At 41.6% G+C, this 23,967-nt stretch overlaps 3 protein-coding genes and 2 non-coding genes across 8 annotated transcripts in view; 4 read left to right on the forward strand and 1 right to left on the reverse strand.

Annotated features, from left to right (window-relative positions):
* Positions 1 to 1,901: 1,901 nt before the first annotated feature.
* Positions 1,902 to 13,243, forward strand: LOC118418505. 3 transcript variants are annotated; one of them, XM_035824469.1, is made up of 2 exons: positions 1,902 to 2,275; positions 10,270 to 13,243. In XM_035824469.1, the coding sequence occupies exons 1-2, from the start codon at positions 1,943 to 1,945 to the stop codon at positions 11,041 to 11,043; spliced, it is 1,107 nt and encodes a 368-aa protein (XP_035680362.1). In that variant the 5' UTR covers positions 1,902 to 1,942; the 3' UTR covers positions 11,044 to 13,243. The 3 variants fall into 3 exon arrangements, with proteins under 3 accessions (XP_035680362.1, XP_035680364.1, XP_035680363.1); XM_035824471.1 differs by lacking the exon at positions 1,902 to 2,275 and adding an exon at positions 3,982 to 5,068 and having other exon boundaries at positions 10,987 to 13,243; XM_035824470.1 differs by lacking the exon at positions 1,902 to 2,275 and adding an exon at positions 3,985 to 4,542 and having other exon boundaries at positions 10,449 to 13,243.
* Positions 2,874 to 2,946, forward strand: Trnar-acg. Its single transcript has one exon. It is a non-coding gene; the product is annotated as a tRNA-Arg (tRNA).
* On the forward strand, positions 6,233 to 6,305 carry Trnar-acg. The gene has a single exon. It is a non-coding gene; the product is annotated as a tRNA-Arg (tRNA).
* Positions 11,549 to 16,316, reverse strand: LOC118418549 (respirasome Complex Assembly Factor 1-like). The gene is made up of 4 exons (XM_035824543.1): positions 16,117 to 16,316; positions 14,390 to 14,493; positions 13,702 to 13,831; positions 11,549 to 13,242 (listed from the first exon to the last, which is right to left on the reverse strand). The coding sequence occupies exons 1-4, from the start codon at positions 16,219 to 16,221 to the stop codon at positions 13,201 to 13,203; spliced, it is 381 nt and encodes a 126-aa protein (XP_035680436.1). The 5' UTR covers positions 16,222 to 16,316; the 3' UTR covers positions 11,549 to 13,200.
* Positions 16,317 to 16,662: 346 nt separating this feature from the next.
* Positions 16,663 to 23,967, forward strand: part of LOC118418512 — a 10,525-nt gene continuing 3,220 nt past the window's right edge. Inside the window, exons 1-4 of one of the 2 annotated variants that reach the window (XM_035824479.1) lie at positions 16,663 to 16,987; positions 17,764 to 17,961; positions 20,359 to 20,532; positions 23,489 to 23,661. In XM_035824479.1, the coding sequence (XP_035680372.1) occupies positions 16,810 to 16,987; positions 17,764 to 17,961; positions 20,359 to 20,532; positions 23,489 to 23,661 (723 nt within the window). In that variant the 5' untranslated portion in view covers positions 16,663 to 16,809. The remainder of the gene's footprint in view (positions 16,988 to 17,763; positions 17,962 to 20,358; positions 20,533 to 23,488; positions 23,662 to 23,967) is intronic. The other variant, XM_035824480.1, reaches the window with a different exon arrangement.

The raw sequence follows: 23,967 nt of genomic DNA on the forward strand, positions 1-23,967 counted from the left end.
TGGTAAATAAAAGTTTAAAGCTGCGCGCCAGAAACGCGCGCAGAATTTGTTTTCAAAGTTGACAATACGTTGTGATGGCAACAAAACGCGATGTTGTGATGATCAAATCGAGACTTGTCGTTATCGATCTGCATTGTCAAAATACTATACTAAAGACCAAAAAGAATTAAATTGAATCCACAAAAACGCGCTAGGGTAAGGGTCATTTCATAGGGTCATCCGAAGGAGGATAATTTAGGATTGACATGCGGTCAATACTACATTTTATGCGGTCTTTGTGACCTTTGGCCTGATTCAGGGACCATCCATTGATAAAGGGAGGGGTGCGCACCACAGGAAAAGTAAGTAAGTGCAGCGCAGAAGAGTAAGTGCAGCGCAGAAGAGTAAGTGGCTCGCGCAGAAGAGCAAGTGGCTCGCGCAGAAAAAAGTAAGTGTCTCACGCAGAAAAAAAAGTGTGTTGAGCAGAAAAGTAAGTGTGTTGAGCAGAAAAGTAAGTGTGTTGAGCAGAAAAGTAAGTGTGTTGAGCAGAAAAGTAAGTGTGTTGAGCAGAAGTGTAAGTGTCTTGAGCAGAAAAGTAAGTGTGTTGCACATTGTTGATATCGGCCACGGTAACCACCAATTGGCGTTGAATATATCTATACACACTCTTGAAGTGAAATTATGAAACAAGTGTAGTGCCTGCATTCATTGGCACTAACTCTAAGTCGATATATGTGTATCTAGTTTGAATAGTTTTGTTACAACTGCTTTGCGATCAGACCGTAGTCAGTAACACTTCGACATAAAAGAGACAGCGTTATTGGAAATACGCTAGTAGTGATGCACGCTCCTTACACTACATGAAAAAAAATGTGTGCAGCAATGTATTCCTTATAAACGTAACTAAGCTACAGGTGTCTCACTACAAGTGCAGACAAGCGCTCCGCAGAAAGCATCACTAAATGTGTACTGGTCGGTACACAAAACGCCGTGTAGCTGTCAATGCTGTAATTAGCCAACAATACTATCTATCGGTAAGTCTGGTAAAAAGAGTATTACGGTCAATTTTGTCGTTAGGCACAAAGAAACGTCCTTAATTTGCATGAAAATCAAGTCTAACTTTTAATGAGTTGTCCGGCCCTGATACACAGAATCAGTCGACACTGTTGTCTAGTATACACATTTATCAGCATCACCGCCATAAGAGAAGATACACCTGTGCAGACAAGACTTCTCTTTGTGCTTTAATCAACATCATGAACTGTCAGTCAGCTACAGCAAGACAGAGGCTGTCTGAAAATCTAACTTGTCTAAAAGCTGAAAGTGTCTCTTCGTAGCAATCCATTTCACAATTACTATCAAATGTGGTGTGATTTATTTTACAACTTACACAATATGAAAATTCAAAGCTTACGTTGCTGTATTGGTAAATTTGGTGTAGTAGCTGATGTTGCTGCTGTGGTATCTCTAGAAATTACCCACATGAATAAACTATGTTGATAAAAAAAGAATATCATATCGGGAATACAACACATATACAATGACCTCGCTTATTTTCTGTGTTATGACAGAATTGTATAAATTAAAATATATATATATACCCATCGCTGTCAACTGACAAATTCCGGTGAGATTATTTGTATCTAGGTTCCTTCTGTGTGTATATATATAGCCTCGATTCGTGTACATTATGTCTTACCAAGGTTGTGTCCGTTTTTTTTCTAATTTGAAGAAAACAGGATCTTAAATAATTGTAGCGTATGCTAGTACATTGTAATGTAGGAAGATGTATATCCTTACGATTTATTGTCTACAATACACATGACGGTACGATACAGCAACTCAAAAGACAAAAGTATCAAAGACCTCCCAATTACTGTAATCCACCTTGAACTCTTCAAAGTTGCGCCGCCTGTAGGAGCTGGACGGTACAACCGGTCGGACGGTCGGCATCTCAGTACACATGTCCCAGGAACGTCTGACACCTGTCGTGTCCGAACCCGCCGCCTTTTGTCCTCCGATCACCTTTGGCGGAAAAATCGCCTATAAAATCCTATCCCGACAAGCGCACCAGTCATACCTCTGTAGGTTTCCACAGAGAGCACATCGACTGACTTGCCGCAGACTTCAACACGAACGTGACGATATGGAGAGAACAGACAGCCTTCCCCGCAGCGCTTCCTACTCCGGGTCCAGAGCCGAGTGGATCGCCAAGAGGGCCGACGACTTCGACGCCAAGGCACGGTCGTTCCTGTGCGGGCGGTGCGGCCATCAGGCGGCCTGGGTCTGCCTGGACCCCGTCTGTGTGTCCTACAACCGCGAGAGAAGAAGAGTATCTTTATATTCCGAACGAACGACCATCACCAAACTACGAATCAGCTGCCACAAACTCACATATAGAATCAGGAAGGCACAGCCGCACACCTCTGGAGCAAAGTATTTGTCATTTCTGTAACCTTAACAAAGTTGAAGATGAATCTCACTTTCTGTTAGATTGTAGTTTATATAGTAATGATAAAGATGTGCGTTTTAACGATACTACATTTCAAGCTACATTTAACATCACTAAGAAACGAGAAGCAGCCGAACAAATGTTTTAAAGTAGTTTTAGAACCCATGTTTTCTATTAGTCTACGAAACCATATCAATGTCATCACCGAGATGGCATGAATGCACAATAAATGCCATTATCATTATTATTGATAATAAATTTAAACTACATCTGTGGATAACATTAATACAATGTTATTAATGGTGGTTTCATATAATCAACCTTCGACAAAATTTGATTAGGTGCAGATGTCTTGATAATATGTTACTGATTTTGATCTAATACTTCAAAACAAGAACCGCTTTTCGTCAGACAATTAAGGCGTGTGTAGTCAAAAGTTAGTGGGTCTGTGGCGCAACGGATAACGCGTCTGACTACGGATCAGAAGATTCCAGGTTCGAATCCTGGCAGACTCGATTTTTACCCGCTTTTGAATTGTGCGGGGTTTTACCTGGTCTGCTCCATCCTGGTTGGGTAAGACAGCTGCTAACTTGTAAAGTTTCCAACATTTTAGCTTGTAGTTTGATTATAACCCGGTGCAACTGAACACTTTCTCTGTTAATACATACATATCAAGCGTCATGCTATTGCGGTCTTGATAATTTCAAAATGATCATTTTATAGTATTTCGGTGTTTTCTTCCGCAACACATATTTGAAATTAGAAGGTACAATATTTGAAGGTACTTGATGTTTCTTAAATTTGGTGTTCCTCTCTTGCAAATAGCGTACACCTTAGGGCAAAATGTGGGACCTACACATTCGTATTGTTTAGACGTGCAAGAAAAAGAATGGTATTGGGTTCATTTAAAAAAATGCATGCATTGATCATAAGTCAAAGTAAGGTGTATTGTCTCTCAGACATCCCAGTGTGTATTGTCGCGAAGTAAAGACAAAGCCGATACACACTACATACCTGTCATGAAACATCTAACAATGCCAGCGGAAGTACTGACGTCTGTCGGTACGTCCAGGAGTAATGGAAGTATTTGTCTGGACAATCACGTCGTTAGACGGGAAGAATGTGTCGTTCATTAATGAACACGACAGTATTGTTTAAACTCCGACATGTTGTCGATGCTACAAAGTTGTCTTCGATGTTTATTGGATCAGACATATACTAGTAAGTAGTATAGACACAGCGCAGAGTGCACACATCATATTTGTAGAAAACCATACAGAATTCGCTATTAAAGTCATTTGAATTAGTTAAGGCATTATGTACATTATGTCTTACCAAGGTTGTGTCCGTTTTTTTTCTAATTTGAAGAAAACAGGATCTTAAATAATTGTAGCGTATGCTAGTACATTGTAATGTAGGAAGATGTATATCCTTACGATTTATTGTCTACAATACACATGACGGTACGATACAGCAACTCAAAAGACAAAAGTATCAAAGACCTCCCAATTACTGTAATCCACCTTGAACTCTTCAAAGTTGCGCCGCCTGTAGGAGCTGGACGGTACAACCGGTCGGACGGTCGGCATCTCAGTACACATGTCCCAGGAACGTCTGACACCTGTCGTGTCCGAACCCGCCGCCTTTTGTCCTCCGATCACCTTTGGCGGAAAAATCGCCTATAAAATCCTATCCCGACAAGCGCACCAGTCATACCTCTGTAGGTTTCCACAGAGAGCACATCGACTGACTTGCCGCAGACTTCAACACGAACGTGACGATATGGAGAGAACAGACAGCCTTCCCCGCAGCGCTTCCTACTCCGGGTCCAGAGCCGAGTGGATCGCCAAGAGGGCCGACGACTTCGACGCCAAGGCACGGTCGTTCCTGTGCGGGCGGTGCGGCCATCAGGCGGCCTGGGTCTGCCTGGACCCCGTCTGTGTGTCCTACAACCGCGAGAGAGTCTTGTGCCTGTGCGACAACTGCGACAAGCTCTTCCATCCGCCCACCAGCCCCGTCATGCACAGCCACCGCCGTCTGGGAGTCGCCCTGTACGTCTCCATGCTGATGCTGCACCGCTACCAGAAGGTCATCGGGGTCATGATGACGAGGTCTCCGCATCACAGCCGTCCGTCCACCGATGAGAGTGAAATCACCTCATCGCAGTCACCGACAGCCTCCCGCCAGACCAGACCAGCTCGGTCCCCCGCCAGACCTTCGTCCTCCTCCCCGGTGTCTTCCCGCCCGGCCAGTCCCGACAGTACGGTGAACACCAGGAAGAGACGGCGGTCTGGTGACGACACATCTGAAGCCACCGCCAAGGTCAGCCGAACCGACACCGACCGGTCAGGACACTTCTCTCTAGCCGCCGACCTGAGACCCATCCACGACTCGTACGGACGCATCCTGGACCGACTGAGGCAGGACCGCTCGCTGTCCGTCTCTGAGGGCTGCAGACACGAACCCTTCGGCAAGCTGACCCTCAGAAACTACGCCGCCATCGCCGAGCTGAGAATCGTGGACTCGGACTTGTACACCTCCGTACTGGACAGCTACATCCGGCGGGGCGACGGGAGCGGCACGATGTCGGGGCTCGAGCGGGAGTGTCGTCAGGTGCTGTCCGGGTACGTCCGACAGGTGACCGTCATGAGGGAGCGGAGAGAACTCTTGCCGCGTTTCGACATCTCCTGCTAGGACTTTCTGTGAACTGTATGTTGTCATGATTGTGTCGTTGACACCAGAAACGAATTTGTTGTGATGTATGCGCCGTATGATGTCATAATATGTTCTGATTTGACTGATTTGATATTTGGTATACAATGATACTACTATGTTCTATGTGATATTTTTGTGACCGTAACTTACATCGCATCATTGATTGGTCTTGCGTGTTTTAAGATTTTAAATCTGAACTGACGATGTCCCATGTATGTTGAGACTGATATTATCCTCTGATGGCAGGGAATTAATAAAATCATTCGTTGACGTGACCAGTTTTGTGTATTTGTCATTTGTATTTATAACATTAAGATTTGCCATAACGATAAATAATAAAGTGTCGTTTTGTCATCAGATAATTCATATTAACTCAAGTAGATATTAGTAAACAAAAGCTTTCAGAAAAAGGATATCTACTTCATATATGATAAACATTCCCTAATATAAACTTTCTTTGGCGAAATTCACAATGACAGCAAAGGCAAACACGCAAAGTTCAAATCTACTTATAATGAAGAAGAGTATCTTTATATTCCGAACGAACGACCATCACCAAACTACGAATCAGCTGCCACAAACTCACATATAGAATCAGGAAGGCACAGCCGCACACCTCTGGAGCAAAGTATTTGTCATTTCTGTAACCTTAACAAAGTTGAAGATGAATCTCACTTTCTGTTAGATTGTAGTTTATATAGTAATGATAAAGATGTGCGTTTTAACGATACTACATTTCAAGCTACATTTAACATCACTAAGAAACGAGAAGCAGCCGAACAAATGTTTTAAAGTAGTTTTAGAACCCATGTTTTCTATTAGTCTACGAAACCATATCAATGTCATCACCGAGATGGCATGAATGCACAATAAATGCCATTATCATTATTATTGATAATAAATTTAAACTACATCTGTGGATAACATTAATACAATGTTATTAATGGTGGTTTCATATAATCAACCTTCGACAAAATTTGATTAGGTGCAGATGTCTTGATAATATGTTACTGATTTTGATCTAATACTTCAAAACAAGAACCGCTTTTCGTCAGACAATTAAGGCGTGTGTAGTCAAAAGTTAGTGGGTCTGTGGCGCAACGGATAACGCGTCTGACTACGGATCAGAAGATTCCAGGTTCGAATCCTGGCAGACTCGATTTTTACCCGCTTTTGAATTGTGCGGGGTTTTACCTGGTCTGCTCCATCCTGGTTGGGTAAGACAGCTGCTAACTTGTAAAGTTTCCAACATTTTAGCTTGTAGTTTGATTATAACCCGGTGCAACTGAACACTTTCTCTGTTAATACATACATATCAAGCGTCATGCTATTGCGGTCTTGATAATTTCAAAATGATCATTTTATAGTATTTCGGTGTTTTCTTCCGCAACACATATTTGAAATTAGAAGGTACAATATTTGAAGGTACTTGATGTTTCTTAAATTTGGTGTTCCTCTCTTGCAAATAGCGTACACCTTAGGGCAAAATGTGGGACCTACACATTCGTATTGTTTAGACGTGCAAGAAAAAGAATGGTATTGGGTTCATTTAAAAAAATGCATGCATTGATCATAAGTCAAAGTAAGGTGTATTGTCTCTCAGACATCCCAGTGTGTATTGTCGCGAAGTAAAGACAAAGCCGATACACACTACATACCTGTCATGAAACATCTAACAATGCCAGCGGAAGTACTGACGTCTGTCGGTACGTCCAGGAGTAATGGAAGTATTTGTCTGGACAATCACGTCGTTAGACGGGAAGAATGTGTCGTTCATTAATGAACACGACAGTATTGTTTAAACTCCGACATGTTGTCGATGCTACAAAGTTGTCTTCGATGTTTATTGGATCAGACATATACTAGTAAGTAGTATAGACACAGCGCAGAGTGCACACATCATATTTGTAGAAAACCATACAGAATTCGCTATTAAAGTCATTTGAATTAGTTAAGGCCGAGCACTAGCTTACAAGAAAGTTGAACAGTTCTTGAAAACTTTTGTGTGTTCTTTTTGTAAGGGACGTAAACATGTAAGGAAACATCAAAAAGAGAAATCTTGGCGTTTAAAGTTTGTAGAATGCACTAAACGGTTTGTTTCATTGTTCTAATTTCCATTGTAGAAATGAAACATTTCCTGATATCAACAATATATTCAACTAGAGTTCCACGAACACATACCTTTGCCAAATAAACCAGGTTTGTTATGTAGAATGATGTCTGTAGACAAATGCGTTACTCATTTCATTTTCTTTATAATTAAATGCTTGGAGTTGGTTTATAAAATTTCGGCATTTATTATGCAAATTAGATCCCAATTTACAATTAATTGATATCAAATTGTATCAAGCATTACTTAAGCTATCAGCATACCAAAAATCATGATGATCCTTTGATCCATTCTTGACTTATTCTCTTTCAAAGTCTTTAAATACACCTCTTACTGTCTTCCCTCTTTCTCAGTTACATATGTGACAACTTTGATGAAAGTACTATAATGGAATGCAGTGGATTTATGAACTTTTCCTAATCAATTATGCAAATTAGCTGTTAACTTGCATAATAAGTATCACATTATATAAGTCTTCATTTAGGCTATCTACATGCCGAAAATCATGACGATCCGTCAACACGTTAATATTTTCTCATTAATTATGCAAATGAGATCATCATTTGCATGATAAATATGTATTGACATTTCTCTCTTTCTCAGCTACATATGTGACAAGTTTTAAGGCCCTATCATGAAATGTAGTGAATTTATAAAATATCCTCATTAATTATGCAAATTAGCTGTTGATTTGCATAATTGTTATCTCATTATGTAGGTCTTCACTTACGCTACCTACATACAAAAAAACATGATGATCCGTCAACATGTTCATATTTTCTCATTAATTATGCAAATGAGGTCATCATTTGCATAATTGATATCTGTCGACATTTCTCTCCTTCCCAGCTACATATGTGACAAGTTTGAAAGTCCTATCATGGAATGTGGTGGATTTATAATTTTTCCTCATTAATTATGCAAATTAGCTGCTGATTTGCATAATTAGTATACCATTATGTAAGTCATCACTCATTCTATCTACATACCAAAAATCATGACGATCCGTCAACACGTTGTAGAGTTATTCTCATCCAAAATTTGAAAGGAAACCGGCGCCTGCAGTTCCAAAAAAGCCGCTAGGGGGCCCAAACTCCCAGCACTTACTCTCTGCCTCGAGGGCTATCTACCACTCAAAAATTATGATCACAGCATGTCCAGAACACGAGATATCAAAAATTGAGGTTCTGCTGCAGTACCTTAGCAAGCCGCTAGGGGGCCCATTATCGAACTTGACCTTCGTTTTCCCGACCCCTACCCACCTACCAAATATTATCGGGATCCATCCAAGACTTCTTGAGTTATGCTGTTAACAGACACACACACAGACACACACACAGACTCACAAGCCCAAAACATAACCTTAGCCATTCTGGCAAAGGTAAAAACCTTAATACCTAATACATTTGTGCATAGAAAGTTCACAATATATTCTGTTTTTACAACACGCATGTATGTTGCAGGTAATATATGCCAATCTATTTTTAATGAATTAAGACTATAGATTTTGATCGATATACCAACAACTGATAGCAGATTATTTGCAGCCCGCACATGAGATATAGTATTTCAATATTAACACCCGTCTGTGTGTTACCGTTGTGGAGAGGAAAAATGCTAGCCTCCATAACAAAATGGCCAACAAAAGTGTATTATGAGCCAAAAAAGGCCTCAGAGAGCCTGCCATAGAGGCCAGAGAAATGCCTGCTTTGTAGGATACTGTTTATTTGCAGCTAGTTAAGCTCGTAGTCTGGAATACACATCTCACTACTGGTACTGCGGCATTAAAAATGATACATCCGACAAACACCTGTGCGTATGTCTGGTACCTATAGGAAATATTCCTTTGTGTTTCAATCAGGTTCGTGGACTGGTCAGGACTAAGAAGTCGATGAAAATATGACACAAAGATTTGTCTGAAACTATACATTGTCTATACTATAACCGATTTCTAATTGATCACATTTCAAATAACATTACAAATTTATAAGAGTTCACAAGTGCATAGGCAATTATTATACTTAACAAACAGTACTGAAATGTCAGGACTGAAAGATATCCCGGAAGATTTGTCTATACTATACATTGTCTACAGTATGACCGATTTCGGATTAAAAAATGCATAAAAATACGACTTATAAGCACAAGAACATGGGCAACTATTGTACTAAGCAAACAGCAAAAGGGTAGCGTTTGCTTTGGTTGATCATCAAATAAGATTATCACGGTATGGCGAAAAATGAAGACTCGCAAACTTGAAGTAAGATAACGAGATGGTAACTCGGTTTTCCAGGAGAGGGCTAAAAGAATTAGAAATAAACGCCTTTTTGGAACACTGAAGACGACATTAATTTTATTCGGACAGACAGCTTTATGACCAACTGCCAAAGCCAAGAGAGACTTAAATGTCCTAATTTCCATGTTTATTTGCTGTAATCTATACGGCTTGTACATTGGTGGTGTCTGTTCATTCTTCGACTCTACAAAAACAATTTCTGTGTATCAGAAAAGCACACATCTTACGTATGAATGTTGTCTAGAATACACATCAAAGATAAAGCTTAAGACAAAAGCATCAAAGACCTTCCCATTTCTGTAATCCACCTTGAACTCTTCAAAGTTGCGCCGCCTGCAGAAGCTGGACGGTACAACCGGTCGGACGGTCGGCATCTCAGTACACATGTCCCAGGAACGTCTGACACCTGTCGTGTCCGAACCCGCCGCCTTTTGTCCTCCGATCACCTCTGGCGGAAAAATCGCCTATAAAATCCTGTCCCGACAAGCGCACCAGTCATACCTCTGTAGGTTACCACAGAGATTACATCGACTGACTTGCCGCAGACTTCAACACGAACGTGACGATATGGAGAGAACAGACAGCCTTCCCCGCAGCGCTTCCTACTCCGGGTCCCGAGCCGAGTGGGTCGCCAAGAGGGCCGACGACTTCGACGCCAAGGCACGATCGTTCCTGTGCGGGCGGTGCGGCCATCAGGCGGCCTGGGTCTGCCTGGACCCCGTCTGTGTGTCCTACAACCGCGAGAGAGTCTTGTGCCTGTGTGACAACTGCGACAAGCTCTTCCACCCGCCCACCAGCCCCGTCATGCACAGCCACCGCCGTCTGGGAGTCGCCCTGTACGTCTCCATGCTGATGCTGCACCGCTACCAGAAGGTCATCGGGGTCATGATGACGAGGTCTCCGAACCACAGCCGTCCGTCCACGCCCGTCTCCACCGACGAGAGTGAAATCACCTCATCGCAGTCACCGACAGCCTCCCGCCAGACCAGACCAGCTCGGTCCCCCGCCAGACCTTCGTCCTCCTCCCCGGTGTCTTCCCGCCCGGCCAGTCCCGACAGTACGGTGAACATCAGGAAGAGACGGCGGTCTGGAGACGACACATCTGAAGCCACCGCCAAGGTCAGCCGAACCGACACCGACCGGTCGGGACACTTCTGTCTAGCCGCCGACCTGAGACCCATCCACGACTCGTACGGACGCATCCTAGACCGACTGAGGCAGGACCGCTCGCTGTCCGTCTCTGAGGGCTGCAGACACGAACCCTTCGGCAAGCTGACCCTCAGAAACTACGCCGCCATCGCCGAGCTGAGAATTGTGGACTCGGACTTGTACACCTCCGCACTGCACAGCTACATCCGGCGGGGAGACGGGAGCGGCACGCTGTCGGGGTTCGAGCGGGAGTGTCGTCAGGTGCTGTCCGGGCATGTCCGACAGGTGTCCGTCATGAGGGAGCGGAGAGAACTCTTGCCACGTTTCGACAATTCCTCTTAGACATTGTAACATTGATTTTTTGTAATATGTCACATTGTATGTAGAAATGCTTTGTATGTTCTAAATTCGACTGCTGCCTACCAACGTTAGCAGAAAGTAATTTGTTAAAAACTTGTATTTAAATGATATTTTTCAACATCGTCTGTTATAACAAAAGTCGGGACGAAAATGTGTAGAAGTGATCTCGGCTCAAATAACATGGCAATAATGAAGATTTCAATACCTTCCTTACGTGAAATTCGTGTTTTCAAACACATACATTGCAACGTATGAAGGGGAACCTTTTCTGTTACTAGAACATGTACCATGAACACTTACAGCCCATAATTGTTTGTTCTCCTTCACATGTTTTGTCATTGTCAGAATAAAACAATTGACAGTTGATATTCTTTTGTGCTTGCTTCTGTTGTGATCAAATGATATAATTGTTTGGTGCCTAGGCCATATATGGAAAGTACCAAAATAGTTAACTCAACTATAACAACAGTAATCATCATATCATATATCAGCTTCTGAATGAATTTTATTATCATTTCAAAATTAGATTAAAACGTCACATAGAAGGTGTAACACAGCCTGACTACATATCGCTCCCAGTTAGTCCCTGGCAGCAGGAGATTGTGTAACACAAGCAAGTAGTAACCAATGACATTCACTACATAGGTTGACCTTTTAATAAGTATGCTATCTTACAGCAGTTTCATTGTAAATTTTCAACAGAGGTTGCCCATTCCTGGGAAGGGGAAACAGTAGATCTGTTCATGCTGTCATTTTGGCTCATATACACAAGGCAAGCAAAACTTTCCTGTAACAATATTCATTTGAATTGACACAACTCTAAAATTGTCTGTACAAGATGTAGCTGGTAACATGTCTTAAAGAAACATCATTATAATTGCTATATATACTGCTATCCAATGGAGTAATCAACCTGACAGTTTATAGTCACAGAAGATGCAGAATTAATACTCAATGGAAGAAGGCTACATAACATGAATCAAGGCACATGCTAATTGGTATTTCATAAACATTATACATTCACAGACTCACAAGTGTGGATGGCATGAGGGTGACCACACTGTTAGTAGCTTGCTTCACAGCCTTCCATGAGTGCTGGCTGTTATTGTTAGGGGAGCGCTGATTCTCGATTTTCAACATACCGGCCAGGGTCTTGTGCTGGGAAGGTTTTGTTTGCACCCACTATTCAGTACTCCCCCTACAATAATTGACAGCAAACATGGGTGGCCGCAAAGGAGGTTACCATTGGATGGAAACTAAGAATTGTGTACCAGTAAGAAAAAGTGTAATCCTTTTGAAATGATGTTTTGAAAGTTACTTGACACGTTGGCCATTCTCAACCCTTAGAAAAAAATAAATGTAGCACGCTGTAGTATGAGTTGGCAGCCAGATGATTTCAGCATCAATAATTGGGTATGCCTGATGGGCATTTTCCTATGAGAAAAACATGATGAACATGCATACTGAGAATTCAACATGATAATCCTTCTCCCTGATAATGTACTAGTGTCTACAAAAAAACATTGGCAATCTTACATGTGCTGTTGGGTTTTGGTTACATATCAAAGTCTGGGTATTGTACAGTTGTACTGGCAATGGCATGGAGTTAGTTCTCATTAGTGGATGAATGCAAGGTGGGAAATTTTATTGCTTTACTTCATCACTATGTGACACATTACACTTAGATGAAGAAAAAACACCAATTTTGAATACAGACAATGCTATCTACACAGTAGTAAGAGAGAGCTGAAAATTTCTCATGTAACAGCCTCATGTTTTGTAATTGATAAAAGTAAACAAGGTTAGTGTCTGTAATTTCCAACGTATTGGTTGAGGGAACATCGAGCCTCTACAAATAGTAGAGTCTATCTTCAAAGGTCATTATGAAAACAACTTAAAGATATCAATTGCAGAGTCTACATTTTGGAGAAAGCATGGTCAAGCATAAGGCTTTTTCTTTTTTTAGATTATCCCTATACATTTCATGTTGTAAAGCTGAAGCTCATTTCTACAAAGAAATTTGCAGGTAGAAGAAGAATTCTTCACGGCTTCCTCTCCCTTCATTTCCAGCCCTAAATGAGAGTACCCTTCCACTGTATATTGTTTGTGACTTGTTCCTATGCACTGGGAGCCTTCCTATTATGGAAAGTGCATGGCAGAGTAGAACAAGATCCAGGTTACCTGAAAAAGCAAAGGAAACGGGTTAGGTGTGTATGAAAATACAAGCCCATGTGTATGAATATTATTCTTTTCTGCCCATATTGCAGAAGATTAGACTTCTACTTCAGGATATTGACCAATCAAACTTGATGAGTGGTTTTTGGCAGATACATTGTACTTCAGCATGCAAAACAATGGTCCCAATATTACATATCTATCTTTTATAAAAATATAAAATTTGGGTGAGTCCAATTTTGGTGTTGGAAATTACAGTTCAACTATTTCAAGAAGGACATATCTATCTTATCTATGCTATGTATGTGTACTGTGGCTAATGAGTTTGAGTACAGACAGTACAGGATACTCTGGACAGATTTACATGTTTACAGATTGCTAAAAGAATCTATCATAAGATACATATACTAGAAAAAACACAGTCACCCCAACTGCCCATTCATTATTGTCCTTTTCTATACTTACCAAAAACAAAGCAAATGAGGACATGAATCCTTCCTTGGTGATCTCCCAGGCACCTCCATACTCCTCCTCATCTACCTCTTGGAATGAACTGAAGTATAAATACATGATGCCTGCATTCAAGGCAACAAACCTGAAAGAGTCCATACAACCATTAGGGGTTACATGAATCAGACTGTTCTCTGAAATACCAAGAACTAGCTAAAAAAAAAAGATAAATGAAAGAGTTTAAGAATCATCTACCTAAGTTGAATAATGACAGCAGAGGTCTGATGCGGTTCTCCAAACTGGTACTCAATGAAATTAGACAGAGGCTACATGACACTGTCAATGATCTAGGGCCAAATTTCAAGATTGCCAGATAATCAAACAAATTTTTCTCTGAAAATGTAAACCGAAAGTCTTAATAAGGTTACTCAAATCCAACAGTATACTACTAGTACTAGCATGACAATGCATAGTCTCTACTACTAGTAGGCTACATAGCTTGCTGGAAAAATAGTACAAATTGGCCAAATCATCATCATCATCATCAATTGGCCAAATATTCTTTAATAACACGTCAGAGGAGTTTGCCTGACATAGGAATTCATTTTGCAACATTGGTATTATTTAATCTATTTGACCAATCTCTCCTACTTTTCCAGCAATTTATAGAGTTTGGTAAAGTTGAAACAATACTGGTACTTACAAAGCTAATCCTATAAAGCCTTTCAGCGGTATCAGTCCCCATATACAGCCTGCTATGAGTGCAATGACTTGCCTGTACCAATAGATCACATCCAAGAACTCATCCTGTAGAAAAACAAAGGAAATCAAAATAATATGTACATGTAACAGTAATATGAGCGATCGCCGTTGTTGTTTATATCAGGGGCATTCGACGGCTGGTGCTTACCAGTATGTCCGTAGATCGGATTAAAAATTGATATTCAAATTAGGAGATCAAATTACTGGTTAACATGCAAATCAATCACCTGCATTATGCCTACCACTGCGTCACCGTGACACAGGCTTTTAGCTAGGCATGCGTCAACGCGTCATTTAGACGCACTGTCCTAACAAACATAAGAAATCGGACGCAATACTTTTAAGCAAGACGCACTACGGACGCCCAAATTTTTCCTCCCAGCCTCAGTCAGGGCAAACATATTATAACAGAAACAAAAAAATCTTGGCTGAATTCTACAAAATATGCACCTCAAAATGCAGGAAATAGCATTTCAGAGGGTTATGATTTCAAAATTTTCCGGGGGAGGATACCCCCGGACCCCCTACAATGCTCGCGCCGCAGATCACTCCGATTACTTTGGACGCCCTAAAATTAGTTCCTAGCTAAAAGCCTGCCGTGACATCATCGCGATCGCTCGTATATCAAATCCTGTAATTTACCAGTCAAAGGTATAATCACAAATAGCTACAGTAGTTACTCTCCAAGCAGAGGTTAGTCTCCGGCTGTTTTTTTAACGTCTTTTTTTGTCATTTTTATGGGCTTTCTATTTTTTATTTTATCTTGCTGTGTCAAAACTAAAACCTGTTTGGCTTGCGTACTTCAAGAAAAATGACAAAATAGAAAGCCCGATAAAAACGACTAAAAAAAACGTTAAAAAAAACAGCCGGAGCCTAACCTCTGCATGGAGAGTATACAGTAGTCTGATCCTGTCAAACACCATTTTGAACAAACAGAACTCCCGTACAATTTTTAACACCTTCGTCAAAAACAGCACTAGTGGGGAAAAAATGGCTGCCGCTGTTATGTAGAATAATTAAAAAGACTGACTTTGGTTTATCTTGGGGGCCCTTAAAGTTAAACCCTTTCAGCACGGACCGAAGAAAACGCCCTGTAAGAAAGGTAAATCAAAGACAATCCGTATACTAGTGATTACAAACTTAGCGGTGGCAGCCATTTTCTTCTAATTTTCTAAACAGGCTATTGACTATCGACAATCTATCAGGCTATCGAAAAATACAGCATTGTAGTGTTGTATAATTTGTGTAGAAGTACTGGTTATTCTTATTCTAGTAGTAGTCCTTGGAAAGGTTGGATATTATGTTCATTTTCTTTTAAATTATGACACTAAACTCTAGTGAACGTTGGAGCAAAACTTCAGCTTCTTATGGTATACTGCTATGACGACTATCCGAATGCATAACATACTAGTAACTAGTATTTTTAGTATCAGAAAAAGACATGGAGCTCATGTATTATCAATAGGTTACCCAATACAGATAGGATTTGGGAGGAAAACGTTACAAATGGACAACAAAATGGTCATGGGTTGAACCAAAATTATGACCCCATAGAACAGCGGACAGAGTCGATCATGATTCATCTACACAGAACGACTTGGAACGCCTGACACATGTGGCGATGAAACATCAGAAAATTTATCTCCCACACATGGGCACCAAACTCACTTTATCAGGCCACTCTGAAGACGCTTTGAAAGCCCTTGTCCACACGCTGGGTAGTGCTCCATTGGCAGTATCATCTCCATCCTTCTTTCTCCTTCTCGTCGTCATTTTGTATCACAAAATGTATTTTTTTCTTCGAGACACTGGAAAATTTTCACCAACGTTCCGAAGCGGCCATTTTGCTAGTGGACGATACTACTTGTAGGTCTACTGGTTTCACAGTAGCATGTGATGAAAACACTACTCAACTGATAATCACCTAAATATGTAGCCTTTTTATTAATAGGATAATCTTTAAAAAACTAGAATGAGATTTACTCTATCATCAAAAAATGGGGATAACAAATAACATAGTATATAAAATCAACACACCTATTCTACAAATGTGATGCTCCAGCATAGAGCTGAACTTTCACCCTATCTTCTATTGGTCGTGACGTCAAAGTAAATACAAACAATTTGCATAGAAAAGACGCGCGAAAGGTGGACAAGTCTGGGCAAGTGAGGTTTGGCCCCCTTTTTCTCGTGACGTCACATCCATTCGACCAATTGCGTACCTAGTTTACCGGCAAGGGGGCGGGGCTTGTCCGGGGATGTTTTACCAACGCGGGATGCCTGCAGTCACAACTTTCTTTCATTTGACATGCTGGAGTAGCAACAAGTTCTGTTTTTTTCTGCGTGGCGATTTCTTTCCAAATGGAAGAAAATAAGCCTATTCTAGATTTCCTGCAGCCGTTGGGACTGGAGACGTACGTGGGAGATTTCAGAACAAGGGGTTTTACCGAAGACCCCGATTTTCAGGGTTTAACACAGGACGACCTGGATAGTATGAACATCACAGATGAAGAACACAGGGACAGAATAGTAGCAGCAGGTGAGACCTCCATATCCTTTACTAGAAAGTACATTTCTTTCACACCATTAAACGATGTCTTCAATATTGCAACATGTTGTAATTTGTGATAGCATTCAGTATTAAATACCAGGGGCTTTCTGTCAAAACATACCTGGGAGTAGTAGTTCTGTTGTTTTGGTTTCACTCCAGCTGTTATAAGAGTTAGTACAACGCTCATACTCTTGCAGAATGATGTTCAGCAAAATACCTGATAGATGTGAAGTAAAATGGTGCAAACTTGGACCGGTAGTTAAAGAAAGTTTCCCAATATCTCATGTAAACATTTTCACACCTACGGAGTCAGGCTGCAGGCCTGTCAGGCTCGGAAGCTAATCAAATACGTCATCGCCACAGCCACTCTCCTGCTGCACACAGCGTGAGTCATTCGCTGACTAATGCTCCTGCATCTGACAAAGAGCTCCAATAAAACGAATAAACCAGGAATCCCTAGGCGCACGACACAGTATGAGAGAAATCCGTAGTAATTGACACATGTACGTCAATGACACAATATTCAATTTTTGTGTGGGTGTGTGCAAAGATTTGATGGGAGTTTTATGTACACTTTTTGTGTATTCACTGCAACACCGTTTACCGATTAAACGTGATCGACCATATTTTGATATACACTGGTGATAAACTTAATAACCTTGAATTGTTTCACCCGGCCCCTCCATTACTTGGCAATTTTTTGCATCCTTAGACTTAACAAGAGAAAGTTTGACCTAGGCTAGATTGTGTGTTTTCCCCACCAGCCGCTGTTCATGAAGTATCGGAAGAACACCAAGTCCTGCAGTTCTTACGTGAACATGGACTGGAGTATTATTTTACTAATTTCCTGGCCAGTGAGTACACTGACTTGGAAGCCATCGAAAGGATGGACACTGGACCAGCAACTTTCGACGACCTGGAGATTACCCTACCATCGCACAAGAACCGGCTCACGAAAGCAGGTATGTATCAAAGTTCCATATTCCAACATATCTTCGATATTGTGCTTTCTTCTGATGTTTTATGTTAAGATTGTTATGAAGAAATAGGGAAGTGACCAGAACTGTTCCGTTGAAACAAAGAGATTCGGGGATTTTTCGTGACGTATGTGTTGCTATTTTAGGCAGAGCGCTACTCGAATGTGTGTTTGGCGCGCTTTTTGGTGCATCATGGTATAGCTTCTCGGGCAACGCCCATTGTTTGTCGCGGTGTACGTTTGTGCTACAAGACGTCTGTGTGCCAAGTGCAGGCACGGGCGAAATACTCTGACTTTCTTGAAATAATAGGTATCTAAATTCAGTTCAAATACTCATCATGCAGCAATCCAGATATCCGTCAGTTTTCTTTCAAAGTCTATTGCGAAAGGCTGTGAGCCTGAGATATACTAAGGGACACCGATGCACAGAGAAGTTCCTCGCTCCCAGCAGTGTGACTTTCCCCTTCGTAAATGATAGTAAAAAGATTATGACAAATACATCTTTTATCAAATAAACATATGAACGCTTACAGAGTCGATCCACTTTCGAGCATTTGTGCCTGCATAAATAACTTCGTTATGTTATCTAACAAAGAATCTACACGGCACCTTACAGTCCTGAGACGCCGATGTGTCTACTTTAAGTGAGTACACTTTTGCTTAGCGTCTTTGCCGACAATTATATTTCATTAGTGGATTCCTAACACCAGAATCATGGTCGGAATGACTTGTTTCCCTTCCAGATTACCCTGTCAGCTGTTTCCTTCCGTTTTCTCTAAATTTAGGAGAGCGCACGACTCCCCTAGTCAAGCGGGCCTTTGTCTTGGGAGCACGCCAAAAGCGAATTATTAATCTGGCATTATTTACTCAAGTTCTCGTCGCTTCCTGTCCCACCATCCTATTTGAGACACAAAAGGAAAACGTTTTGCTTAGGAACCGCCAACACGACACACTATCCCCTGTTCTTGCAGGTGTAGACCACCTATACAGATAACACATCACTCCAGCATACGAAATGTTCAAAAACTTTTCAGAGATATTTCAAACTTTTCGGGGACATGACTGTAAGATAAGGTTTCGAAGTGAGCTAATGTCTTAGGATACTAGTACATAGTGTGCTCTACATTTGAGAGAAAAATAGATATACTGATGAGTCATGGTATCAGACCATTCTACAACAAAGAAATATCCAACACAAAGTGGACTTCATTAGTTTGTCCACATCATAGTAATCGAAATATCGACATGGTAGATATGATATCAGCATCACAATTTTTAATATGTAAGCCAGAGGTGATAAAAGTAAAACGATAAACATAATGTCAATAATAAAGGTATCTACATTGTAACACGTGAGAGTGACTATACTGAAATTCTTGCGTCGGCTATGGCTATCAATTATGAGAGAGACAGAGTTTGGTATGGGACGCATATTGTTGGGTGGAAAACGGTTATTTTCCTGTGACATCTTATCCTGAACACATGGTATCCTGTCGGCAAATCAACCGCAATGTCTTGTAAGATAATTAAACGATAACTGGTGGATTTTTACTCCATGACGTGACATAGCTGCATGCTATATGTTGTGGAATGGGTGCAGGTGCAGGGCGGCTAATGGGACCACACACTCGCGGGCACCAAGTACGGGGTCCTCGGGGAACAACCGCCTTTAGCCGCACGGGCGAGCTTCCTGGTGGCGGGCCTTGTCAGGAAAAGGCCAGCGATCAAAAATCCTTCCTATTTACACACAAACTGCGGAATTATGTCTGGGAACCAGCACTGTACAAGAGACATGCTGGAAGATCATTGAAATTGTGTTTAATATTGAAGTAAGATTTCAAACAAAGAAAGTTTCCTCATTATTCGATGTTGCTGTCTGCGATTCAATGAGAGGTCAAGTGACCGTGCGGCTGTTGTGTTGGGTCAACCTTGAATAAGAAACATTGTTTGTACAAAGTGACAGACATGACAGAGGGCGGCAGAAAAAGACGGCAAGATATCTTGAGTGCTGTACAAATCATTTTGCGATAATCATAAGTTACGAGCTACTAGTACATAGCTTTCCGATGCTTTTTTTTCGATTGAAGGTTTATCACGATGTTCACAACAGAATTGTAGCATAGGGTCCATTCATTGTCTTCAAGGATGATTTAACTGAATATATAGAAAGTGAAGAATAATCGATAATGCACAATTGCGTATTGTTTGTAATGTCATGAATTTCCAACAAAAGTTCTACAATATTTTCCTTAATTGGTGACAGTATAGTTCTTAATTCTTCATTCATATTGCCACCCCAAGTCTATGGCTCTCGGTGCTTAAGTATAAATCAACCCCTCGATACACAATACTAACTATATATTTTCCTTTCCTACTGTTTCAGTTAACAAACTAAGAAAACGCCAGCGGGTCAGCTTCGTGGAGACGGAGGCAGAGACGGCTATCGCGTATGGCTACTGGAGCCGGCCCGCGGCGTTAGAGGGCGCCATCTGCGACTTTCTGTGCGTCAAGGCCACCATCAAGTCACCCGATCCGAACGGACAGAGTGTGGAGAGAGGTAAAGATTAATTAGCTATATTACACAGAACTAAATATTTCACTAGAACATGTGTAACTCATGGAAGTAATCTTAATTAAAACCGACATCAAACAATCTACATGTATGTTCGTCATTGAGCTCTCCATAAATATTATAGCACGCAGGTCTTTGCGAACTTTGTGCTAGGACTATTGAAAGAGCATTGGGCGATGTATCACACTCAACTGCTGACGTTCTGGGCTTTTAATACACTTGCTCGGAGTCCCTGGGAGAAGTTACTATAAACTGGTCCCAGGGAGTGTTCTGTGCCCACCTGGCCGGAGCCAAAAAACACCCACTCCCGCCCATCAGATCGCCTTACGCTTTCACAAGCGAGAAAAATGCGCTCGTCAGAACTTCACAGCAAAACGCTTGACTTTGATTCATCGCCAAAGTCCCATCGGCAACATCTGTGAAAGTAAGAAATCAGCGGAGGTCAGCCACTTGGCAGGAAAGGCCAGGTCTCGGAAATGAACCCAGATTGGCTCGAGCTCAGCCTGAAAACATTTTTACGGTGTCAATCATTTCTAATTCGGGCATTCTCTACAGTTTCTGTGCAATAGGCTGTATCTTTAGTGCGAACCTGAATAGTTATCGTCTACTATCCCAGCCAAGTACCGCGATAATCCGAAAACATACAGGATAACCGCGAGTTTGATAACATGCGCTGTCATTGCGGTGCGGTCAAAAATGTAGCAAAGCTTGAGAAAATGGGGATATCCCAGCACTGAGACCTACTCTAATAGGAGCGCCGGTGTAATTTTTCCGACTACTACTATATCTACGCGACTCAACCTCTGCTTGGAGGGTATACTTTTTAGCAGCCTCTTTGTGCAGACAAATTTTCAAGGGAAATGCGTGGTGGCAATAGCCATGGTATACAATTCGGATAGTAGTTTGCTCCTATGCAGAGAAGCGACTGTATATAGTGTATAATAAACGTCGGTGCGAACTACTATCCGGATGGTACTTAGGCTATGGTGGCAACTCTCGGATATCTGCAATTTTTCACCACCACGCTAACATGGGAGGGACTAGAGATAGAGCTAATAGGATCTGACAGTTTTCTAGGTGGTCTGACAGGGACTTGTATTCCAAAATGCCGATTGAGGAACTTCCTTTCGTAAACAACAGCATAGGGTTAGGTCGAAATTAAATCAGTACTGCACACAGAACGTACAATTATCAGAGTGATTCACAGGAAGAGAGTTGCAGCTGTGATGAAGGATAATGACTCTAATCAGTGTTCTATAGTGAGATGTCCCACCAGACAAACCTACAGGCGCACCATATGTCCACAGAACCACCTGTTCAATCGTTTGGTACGATGTAGTCGTACATGGCGTGATGTTGGTGTTGTTGGAAAACTTCCCATGATCAATTTATCAAAGTTCAACTCAAAAAAACGAGATAATAAAGACACTGACATAACCTATCCGTTCTACTTGACTGGAATCAATTTCAATTAATTGCAGGGGACATCCTAAACCGTTACTAATCCTCTCCCCAGGTTTGCCAACAAAGAGGCACCTATTATCGCTTTCTGGGTGATTGTCGTTGGTAATTTCCTCGGCTATTCGTCTTCACTCTTCCCTACTAGAGCTATCATCAAGGCGTTTAACGCATCTGTAAACGATTAGGATCGCTAGACCTGGTAGCCTGGCCCTTGACCTCAAACGGTTGAATCCTATCACCTGTAGGGTATCCTGAAGTCTTGTCTTAATCAATTATCACCTCACAGAAGTAATGGTCAGTTTTACTTGCAAGCTCAGTCAGCATTAGCAGGAACAATTTTTTTCGGTAAAATACATCATATTTTTACTGATCTGAAAACATGTAAAGGCGTAGCACGGTAGACATATGATATTAGCTTTTAAATGTAAGATATGAGATTGAATGGTTCTCACTTGTTGAGGTGAACTTTGTTGGGGTCCCCGTATTTCAGTCTAACGCGCGTTTTGTATGGTCAGATTCTGAAATTGTTTGTCTGTGTGTAATCTTAAATGTCGTTAATTCCTGTACCCGGGTAATAATACGTTTCACTGCCCACTATTTGTACACCTGGTACTGCTACAGTTGTACAGTCCCTATCCGGCGTCCCCCGGAAACAGGTGCGACCACAATTCGTACAACAGCCACCAGAAGCTTACAAACGCATATTCCGGTTACCGGTGATGTTATCATTAGAATTACCTTCTTTGGTACCGAGTTGACTTTACAATGTTTAGAGATCGGTCACATCTGTCTCGCAACATCCAAGCGTGTCCCTGCTGCATGGCAACTTGCAAAATTCCTTAACGGCGATTGTCCTTATCAAGGCAATACGTACGATCAAAGGCGTACGAATGAGATACGAGGAAAGCTTTGAAGTACTAGTTACAACCTCTGAGAAGTGGTTAAAGATTCGGCCGCCGCTGTGAGCCATTGCTTGTATGTTGGGTTACCACCACTATGGACACAGCCCAGAAGTTCCAGTCAACAACTTAATCCTCTTAATCCACTTAACTTGATGATTAAACTGTCGTTATGCTTTACCCTATTTTACATAGAACTTGATAAGGCTACATGGCCCAGCGGGGTTCCTTTACAACTGATAGTTTCACAGTACGGCTTTTCACAACTTCCAATTATGTGACGATGATGTCATGATGTGTTTTAATTAGATTACATCATACCAGTCAACGCTGCAACTAAAGTCGTAGTTTCTAGGAAATTGCCGTGGATGGGATAATGGCAGACAGAAATGAGAAATTGACAATGCCACGCTGTTCTTTTGAAATTGAAGGGCCACATCAAAGTTTTGAAGCTATATTCTAAAGCTACAAAAAAGTATAAATACCTTTTGTAACTACTCTGTACTTCTGACACTAGTGTATTCAAATAAAATGTTTAGCAAGTGAAGGCTCTGGAGGCTAACAGAAATGTCTTTTCACAGAATTCTTGGTGGATTCGGGCAGTGACGTGGTCACGATCAAGTCGGAAATCCTCGACCAGCTGAAGCTGCCCAAGAAGGGAGACCCTGTCCAGAGCAAAGGTGTCCATGCTACAGTCAAGAAACAGCTCCACAGTGGCATCATGGTCATCGGGTCGGAGGAGATACATGTGGAGGTGAGGACGTTTGATTGCTACAGAAATATTAGTTGAAGAGAACGAAAGCAACACTGATGATATCATTCCACTCCCAATTAGTCACTTGTTATCCTCGCTAGCTTACCATAGCCTGGGGCATTATTCGTCTTTCCCTTTCGCTTCCTCACAACGGATAGAGAGAGCTTGTGGTAATTATGGAGGATGGGAACCAGGCTACAATTGGGAGGTGTCTAAGGCACGCGTATTTCAAACACCCCACAAACCCTTCGTAAAAGGAGTTATACAACATCATATATAGTTACTCTCCAAGCAGAGGTTAGGCTC

Source organism: Branchiostoma floridae, chromosome 6 (genome assembly GCF_000003815.2).
Source record: "Branchiostoma floridae strain S238N-H82 chromosome 6, Bfl_VNyyK, whole genome shotgun sequence".
NCBI classification, from domain to species: Eukaryota; Metazoa; Chordata; class Leptocardii; order Amphioxiformes; family Branchiostomatidae; genus Branchiostoma; species Branchiostoma floridae.

What these genes read in the sequence shown, in the direction of transcription:
- LOC118418505 (XM_035824469.1), top strand. Translation starts at nt 1,943, where the DNA reads ATGTCCCAGGAACGTCTGACACCTGTCGTGTCCGAACCCGCCGCCTTT. An exon ending in CGGCCTGGGTCTGCCTGGAC is followed by an intron (nt 2,276 to 10,269) that starts CCCGTCTGTGTG and finishes GTCTGCCTGGAC; the next exon opens with CCCGTCTGTGTGTCCTACAA.
- LOC118418549 (XM_035824543.1), bottom strand. Translation starts at nt 16,221, where the DNA reads ATGACGACGAGAAGGAGAAAGAAGGATGGAGATGATACTGCCAATGGA. An exon ending in GGCTTTATAGGATTAGCTTT is followed by an intron (nt 13,832 to 14,389) that starts GTAAGTACCAGT and finishes GGACTCTTTCAG; the next exon opens with GTTTGTTGCCTTGAATGCAG. An exon ending in CCTCATTTGCTTTGTTTTTG is followed by an intron (nt 13,243 to 13,701) that starts GTAAGTATAGAA and finishes TTGCTTTTTCAG; the next exon opens with GTAACCTGGATCTTGTTCTA.